The 7795-nt window shown below is 65.1% G+C and overlaps 3 protein-coding genes across 3 annotated transcripts in view; 2 read left to right on the top strand and 1 right to left on the bottom strand.

Annotated features, from left to right (window-relative positions):
• The window catches only part of EMIHUDRAFT_115723 (hypothetical protein), a gene marked incomplete at both ends in the record, with an annotated part of 1018 nt that extends 599 nt beyond the window's left edge, over positions 1-419 (bottom strand). The window contains one exon of the mRNA XM_005777305.1: positions 356-419. Coding sequence (XP_005777362.1) covers positions 356-419 — 64 coding nt within the window. The remainder of the gene's footprint in view (positions 1-355) is intronic.
• Positions 420-3501: 3082 nt separating this feature from the next.
• Positions 3502-3816, top strand: EMIHUDRAFT_238122 (hypothetical protein; the record flags this gene model as incomplete). The annotated part of the gene is made up of 1 exon (XM_005777304.1): positions 3502-3816. The coding sequence occupies one exon, from the start codon at positions 3502-3504 to the stop codon at positions 3814-3816; it is 315 nt and encodes a 104-aa protein (XP_005777361.1).
• Positions 3817-3944: 128 nt separating this feature from the next.
• EMIHUDRAFT_115722 (hypothetical protein) lies at positions 3945-6176 on the top strand (the record flags this gene model as incomplete). The annotated part of the gene is made up of 2 exons (XM_005777303.1): positions 3945-4172; positions 5691-6176. The coding sequence occupies 2 exons, from the start codon at positions 3945-3947 to the stop codon at positions 6174-6176; spliced, it is 714 nt and encodes a 237-aa protein (XP_005777360.1).
• Between the last annotated feature and the right edge of the window lie 1619 nt (positions 6177-7795).

Raw genomic sequence — 7795 nt, 5'->3', positions numbered from 1 at the left:
GGCGGCGGCGAGGGTGGCGGCGGCGAGGGCGGCGGCGGCGAGGGCGGCGGCGGCGAGGGTGGTGGTGGCGAGGGCGGCGACGCGGATGGTGGCGGCGGCGATGGTGGCGGCGGCGAGGGCGGCGGCGGCGAGGGCGGCGGCGGCGAGGGCGGCGGCGGCGAGGGCGGCGGCGGCGAGGGTGGTGGAGGTGGCGGCGGGGCGGGAGGAGGAGGGGGTGGCGGCGGGGCGGAAGGAGGAGGGGGTGGCGGCGGCGGGGCGGGAGGAGGAGGGGGTGGCGGCGGCGGGGCACAGATGCAGACCGGGGCGGTCGCCTGCACCCTCTCCTGCCCTGCAGGCGAGGCGCCGCCGCCGGCACCACCAAAGCTCGAGCGCAATGCCACGTTCGAACTCTCGGTCTTGATGCGCATTATCATCATCATCGCGGGGGAGCGACAGCATGGACGCGCAACGCTGCGCACCTATCCGGACCAGCGCCACGTAGTGCCGGCCTTGACGCCCCGCCGCTGCAGCTGCGGTAGAGAGCTCCGCACACCGCTCATGCGCCGCCCAGGATGCGGGCACCTGGCTGTGTGCGTGCACTCAACTTCCACAAGTGCGCGGGGTGTCGTGGCGTCTGGCGTGTGCGGCGACGAGGCCGCGGTGCAGGTGGGTGTTATATCCTGCGAGGTGCACTCTCTCCCGCCCCCCACCAAGGGAGGTGGGAGGGCCCAACCGGCACCGCGCACCGGCCACCCCGCGGCCGCGCCGCGCGGTCTTATCGCGGCTCTTGCCTCTTCTCTCGCCACTCGCGCACACCCCTGCACACACGTCAGTGCTGTTCTTGATATTACAAAAATTTCGTAGCTTAAAGCTCATGAGATCATTCATGATTCATCGCTCAGACAGTAGAAACACTGTTTTCACTGACTCGATCAAGCACAAGTGCGAAGCGGGTCTGAGGAGAAGCGAGGCGGTCGGAGGGTCGCTGCTCGCTGGCCGGTGTCGATCGAACCTGTCGGACGGTAAGACAGCATTGTGTAGATCCCTGGGCGAGAGGGTGATGAAGATGTCATCTGCAGAGGGTCGTTTGTCGTTTGTTTGTTATTGAGAAGAAAAATATCCTTCGCGCTGTGGGACCCCGTGTTGCATGTCTGAGTGTGTGTGTGAGTGTGTGTGATGGTCACACCCGGTGGGAGGCACCGAGGCGTCGTGGGGACGCTCTTCTGTTCGGTCGACGCTCGTTCGTCCACCGAGGACTCAGTGGTTGTCACCACTTTGTATGCTTTTAATATTAACCTTGCGAACTCGTCCCCCCCGGCAGGGCTATGCAACCGTGACCAGTGTGTGCTGTCTACGCCTGATCCAGGCGTGAAATCTGCCGATGCGTGATCTGTGTGTGGGCCGCTCTGTGAGGGGTCCAGGCATTGTCCGACGGGTAGGGGGTCTGTGCCCGGGCGGTGTCCGGTGCGGAGTCTCTTTCTGATCCCGCCTGTGATGTTGGGTGCGAGGTCGTGGAAGCTTCGATCCCAAGGGGGGGAGCCGATCCCACTCGTAACCAACTCTCAGGGGCAGTAGGTGGGCGAGCTTCAGGCGCGCTCATCTCGATCGTAAAGGCGTCGCTACGCGCGGTGTTCCGCGGGGGGAGCTTCGTCGACGGGTGCGGGACCGTGGCGCAGACAGAGCTGCGGCGATGCCTCCGGCTGCTGCGGCGAGTGGCTTGCTGCTCGCTGCGATGGCGAAAAACTCGTCTCGTCGCACACCAAGGGCTTATGCTCTGGCGAGACGTGAGGCGCATGAGCCCAGGACGGGAGGGCGCATGCGTAACGACGCTGCTAGAGATGCCTTTCGGGGCCCAGAGATAAAACTTCTGATGCCATGCGTGACCTAGTAGTGTCCCCAGCTATGGGCGTGTCCACGTTGGAGCCAGGTGTGGTGTGGACGCGAGAATAGCTCCGCCGTTCATGGAGGCAACCGATGCGAGTCGACTGGTGTGTGTCGTCGTGGTTTCGTATCAAGAATACTCACTCACTCACTTGCATGTCTGACAGTCTGTGTGCGATTTTGGGCCCGGGCTTGTGCGTTTATGTGAACAGGGCCTCCAGGGCTCGCACCTCAACCTCTCACAGACCAGCGCACAGCGCCTTATCTCGCAAATACTTGATTTTTCACGCCGTGTAACAATCGTGATCAAACGGCCCTGCTGTGAGCTGGTACACCAAGAATGGCTTACCACTGCCAGGAGCCACACTGTGGCAAGCTGTGATGAGCGTGGTTTGGCTTGTGCAGCCCATACGGACGTGGTATATATACATATATGCGGCCACGTGTCGGCCGGTTCGGGGCACGAAATCCGGATTTTTCCACGGCGTAACAATCGTTGCTGTAGTGGCGCCAATGGCCGCCTCCCGTCGCGCCATTGGCACCCTAGCCAGCAGTAGCACCGGAGGCAACACCACCAAGCCCACAAGTCACAAGAGTGACGGAGATGCTTGCCACGAGCACCGTGACGCCCGACCCTGTGAGCACCGTGGGCGTATACGGCTGCATACGGTGAGATGATGCACAGCATGGCCAGACGAGGGATGCAATGCTCGCCAGCTGTATGTTAGTGAGGTATATGGATGTGATCAACATGTGTGAATCACAGGTACGCGCAGCAGCGCATGTAGCCGCTGATATCGAAGACAGCGCAAACAGGTCTTTTTGCGCCACGCACCCGATGGCCGTGCTGGTCCAACTGCGTGCACAGGAATGCTATCAGCGCGTCTCCGCCATAACTGGACATGGCAATGAAGCAGCTGAGACGTGATAACACCGGTGCTGGGCCAAGGAGGTGCCGCTCACCGCCGATTGTTACGACTGTCGTCGAAGGCGAGCGGCGGTCGCCGGGCAGCAGCTCGTGGCGATCGTCGATCCGCGAGCTGCCAAGCTTGTCACAGGCCGGCACTGGATCGAGGACGATGGCGCCGCGCGGCTGGAGGCAACGGAGAAAGGCATTGTGGAGCGGCGAGGCGATTGTTACGAATTTCGAGGGTGCGGAAAAATCCGATCGCATGGAAAAATCAAGTATTTGCGAGATACGACGTAATTTCTTCACATAAGCGGCCGCCGCCCTCGGCTTCGAGCTCACCCTCGACCCTCGCGATCTCGCCCGGCGCTCGACGTCGGGTCCTCGGCCGCCATTGCGGTCGGCGCCACCACCTCCTCCCGCCCCCCCCGCAGCCACTGCCGCGCGGCCGCCAATGCGACCGACCCCACCCTCCTTCCCCGACCCCGCCCTAAACGCCCCCGACAGCGAAGCCCGCGCCGCGCGCGGCACCCCCACCGACTCTGCCTCCGACCCCAGGGCCTAGGCGGCCCGCCATGAAATCTAGCCGTGTGTGCTGGCGTCCGGGTCCCAGCGGGTTTTCACGTAACAAGTACACACATAAGGAAGGCTGTGAACAGACGCGGTCCTTGCCCCGTAGCGCGGCGCTCGAGATATATATATGTCCCATCGGGGCGAGGAGCGTCGCTGGCGTGATGAGCAACGGCGCGCCGAGTACGGACGCGAAGGGCGGCGATGGCGGGACGAGTCGCGACGGCGGTCGCGATCGCGCGATGAGCCGCGGCGGGATGAGCCGCGACGGCGCGACGAGCGTTGGCAAGGCGAGCAATGGCGGCACCATGATGGGCGGCATGACGAGCGGCGCGGCTACGACGACTCTTGGTGCAGTGGGCGCGAGCAGCGATGGCACGCTGAGCGATGGCGCGATGAGCAATTGCGAGGCGAACGACGGCCGCATCATGACGGGCGGCACGTCGAGCGGCGCGGCTGCAACGACCGACCAAGCATAGGCGAGCGCGAGCACGACTTGTGCGATCGGCGCGATGATCGGTCCCACGATCCCAGGCGCGACCATGACCGGTGCGACCGCCGCGGCGAGGGGCAGCCTCAGCACAGCGACCGCCGGTCGAGTCCGCCGATGCGTGGTGCGGGATTGCGCGACGAGAGGCACACCTCTGCTGCCGGTGGTCAGCTCAATGCTAAGGAGATCAGTGGCCATATCTCGCATGCCAGCGGCGCCGACGAGCTCCTTGCGCTCTTTGCTGCCCACAGCGCGAGCTTGAACCACATCCACGCTGCGAACCTGTGGAACAAACTGGGCAAGCAGCGCATCGAGCGGCGGCACGAGGAGCGGCTTGAGCAGCTGGTGCGGCGCACGCTCGACCTCGTCCCGTCGTGCAATGCAAGATCACTGGCGAATATAGCTCACGGCGTTGCCAAGTGCGGCCTGCGATCGAGGCTGGTGCACGCGCTCTACGAGGCGGTGGCGGAGGCGGCGGTGCGCGGCGGGCTGGCTGGCTTCAACCCTCAGGAGCTAGCCAACACGGTGTGGGCGTACGCGACGGCGGGCGTGGCTGCGGACGCGCTGTACGCGGCGGTGGCGGAGGCGGCGGTGCGCGGCGGGCTGGCTGGCTTCAAGCCTCAGAACCTGGCCAACACGGTGTGGGCGTATGCGACGGCGGGCGTGGCTGCGGACGCGCTGTACGCGGCGGTGGCGGAGGAGGCGGTGCGCGGCGGGCTGGCTGGCTTCAAGCCTCAGAACCTGGCCAACACGGTGTGGGCGTATGCGACGGCGGGTGTGGCTGCGGACGCGCTGTACGCAGCGGTAGCGGAGGAGGCGGTGCACGGCGGGCTGGCTGGCTTTACGCCTCAGAACCTGGCCAACACGGTGTGGGCGTATGCGACGGCGGGCGTGGCTGCAGACGCGCTGTACGCGGCGGTGGCGGAGGCGGCGGTGCACGGCGGGCTGGCTGGCTTTATGCCTCAGAACCTGGCCAACACGGTGTGGGCGTATGCGACGGCGGGTGTGGCTGCGGACGCGCTGTACGCGGCGGTGGCGGAGGAGGCGGTGCACGGCGGGCTGGCTGGCTTCAAGCCTCAGAACCTGGCCAACACGGTGTGGGCGTTTGCGACGGCGGGCGTGGCTGCGGACGCGCTGTACGCGGCGGTGGCAGAGGAGGCGGTGCGCGGCGGGCTGGCTGGCTTCAACCCTCAGGACCTGGCCAACACGGTGTGGGCGTATGCGACGGCGGGCGTGGCTGCAGACGCGCTGTACGCGGCGGTGGCGGAGGAGGCGGTGCACGGCGGGCTGGCTGGCTTCAAGCCTCAGAATCTGGCCAACACGGTGTGGGCGTATGCGACGGCGGGTGTGGCTGCGGACGCGCTGTACGCGGCGGTGGCGGAGGCGGCGGTGCGGAGCGGGCTGGCTGGCTTCAACCCTCAGGACCTGGCCAACACTGTGTGGGCGTATGCGACGGCGGGCGTGGCTGCGGACGCGCTGTACGCGGCGGTGGCGGAGGAGGCGGTGCGCGGCGGGCTGGCTGGCTTCAAGCCTCAGAACCTGGCCAACACTGTGTGGGCGTATGCGACGGCGGGCGTGGCTGCGGACGCGCTGTACGCGGCGGTGGCGGAGGAGGCGGTGCGCGGCGGGCTGGCTGGCTTCAACCCTCAGGCCCTGGCCAACACGGTGTGGGCGTATGCGACGGCGGGCGTGGCTGCGGACGCGCTGTACGCGGCGGTGGCGGAGGCGGCGGTGCGCGGCGGGCTGGCTGGCTTCACCCCTCAGAACCTGGCCAACACGGTGTGGGCGTACGCGACGGCGGGTCACTACCATCAGGTCCTACTTGCCGATTGCTCGCGCGTGATCAGCGACTCGCTCGCGCAGGATCCGTCGAGGTGGGGCGTCGGGGACCGCTCTCAGCTGCACCAGTGGCAGCTCTGGCTCTCCCTTGAGCGAGGAGCAGACGGGCAGCAGCACCTCCTCTCCGAGTCCCATCGCAAGCTCTGCTGCGACGCTATGCAAGTCACGCAAGTGACGATCTCTGAATTCCAACGCTCCGTCGCGGCTGCCCTCGCCGCCGTCCAGCACGGTTTCGAGGAGGAGCATCTCGAGCCGCGCACCGGCTACTCGCTCGACCTGGCGCTGCCCTCTTCACGCCTCGCGGTCGAGGTGGACGGCCCCTCTCACTTCCTGCTGCCCGACGGCCGGGACGTGCGCAAACCCAATGGGCCAACGCTGCTCAAGCGGCGCCTCCTCGCGGCGGCTGGCTGGAGGGTGATCAGCGTTCCATTCTACGAGTGGGACGGCTTCGCGACGGCCAATGAGAGGCACACCTACCTGGAGAGGGCGGTCGCCCCGCTGTTGGGCTAGTACTGTGCCGCCACGAGCGCCGCGACCACCTCGCCACGCTCCTCGACCGAGAGCCGCCTAAACGCCGCCTCCGCGGCCGCCCCACGCGCACCGAGACCCTCTGGCCTCGACAAGAACAGATGGGGTAAGCGGGCCGCAATCCCGTCCGGATAGATAGAAAACAAGAACAAGTCTCTCACATGACAATGCTTGGGTAGGGGGTGCGGTGCGTACCAAAATCCACCAGTGTGGAATTTCGCGCAATCGCTTGACTCTGAAAAGCTCTAATGACGGCTTTACCTCCTGCTGTGGTCGCCGCAGACTGTGGCTCCGTGCTCCGACTTGACGGGCGCATGGAGACGTGATGCCTCCATGCCGCCGTCAAGTCGAAATCGACATGCGAAGGACGTGTCGATCTTTGGCCCGCCAGAGGTACATTACTCATTAGGCGTTTAAGGGCGACAACAGCGCTGCGACCGCGAAGTGGCGGTGGACATGCTCCCATGTTGCCGACGCGTGGCTCTCTCCGAAGGGATGGCCAGAACGGCGTCCCATGGAATCTCTGTATCCACCGCTCTGTATAGATAGATAGAGCAGGGTACGCGGCCGTATGTCCTTTTCCTGGCTCACACACAAGGAAAACAAAATTCGTTCTCACCTGGCATGCTGGCAACCGTCAAGAATCTCTCTCTCTCTCTCTCTCTCTCTCTCTCTCTCTCTCTCTCTCTCTCTCTCTCTCTCTCTCTCTCTCTCTCTCTCTCTCTTCTGGGCGGCACCCGGCACGCCTAGAGAGGTGATCCGAGGCGGGTTCACAGCGCACCTCGAGCCACCTCCCAGAATACAGCACCCCTCACACCAGCCCAGGGGAAAGAGTACGGGAAGCAGCAGCCGACCAGAAGGGTCCATTCACAGCCACAACTGTGAACGGTGACTCGAACACGAAATCGGCCAATCTCGGCTAATCTCAATTATCTAAAATCAATTGAACGGAGTTCGTGGATATGCTCTGCGGCATCATTGCGCCACAAGTTGACTAAATTGACGAGATCCCGAGAGTTCGTAAATAGCATAATTAATGACCGAGATTACCCGAGATCGCTTCCGAGGTCGGCATCACACTTCCGCACCTCTTGTGGAGGCGCTCTCCACCACCACCCTCCCCTCGCCGCGCCCTCCTCCGCCTCCAGACCCTCCCTCCTGGCCGTCACCGCCATCACCACCGCCGCCCCTTCCGCCTCCGCCCTCTCCACCCCCCCCACGTCGCCGCCTCCGCCCTCACCGCCGCCACGGTCCCCACCACCACCTCCCCCACCGACCCGAGGACGCCTTTGGCCCGTGCATGTGATCAACCTCGTCGACGATAGTAGCGACGAAAGCGATGGGGACGAGGTGCCGGTGGCGGCCCAGCAACCGCCGCCGCCCGCAGCGGCCCAGCAGCCGCCGCCGCCAACTTCGCCGCCCTCACCCCCGCCCCCCTTTCCGCCACCACCGTCCCCGCCGCCGCCTCCTTCGCATTCGGACTCTCCGTCGCCGCTATCTTTTTGGTGTCGTCGACTCTGCCCAGATTGTGCGACGTGATCTTGTAGCTTCTGCCAGAGGACCCTGGTTCTCATGACGACCTTTCAGAAAAGATCATTGTG

Source organism: Emiliania huxleyi (assembly GCF_000372725.1).
Source record: "Emiliania huxleyi CCMP1516 unplaced genomic scaffold EMIHUscaffold_262, whole genome shotgun sequence".
Classification (NCBI taxonomy): Eukaryota; Haptophyta; order Isochrysidales; family Noelaerhabdaceae; genus Emiliania; species Emiliania huxleyi.
Note: the sequence above shows the minus strand (reverse complement) of the source record. Positions and strands in the feature narration are given on the sequence as shown.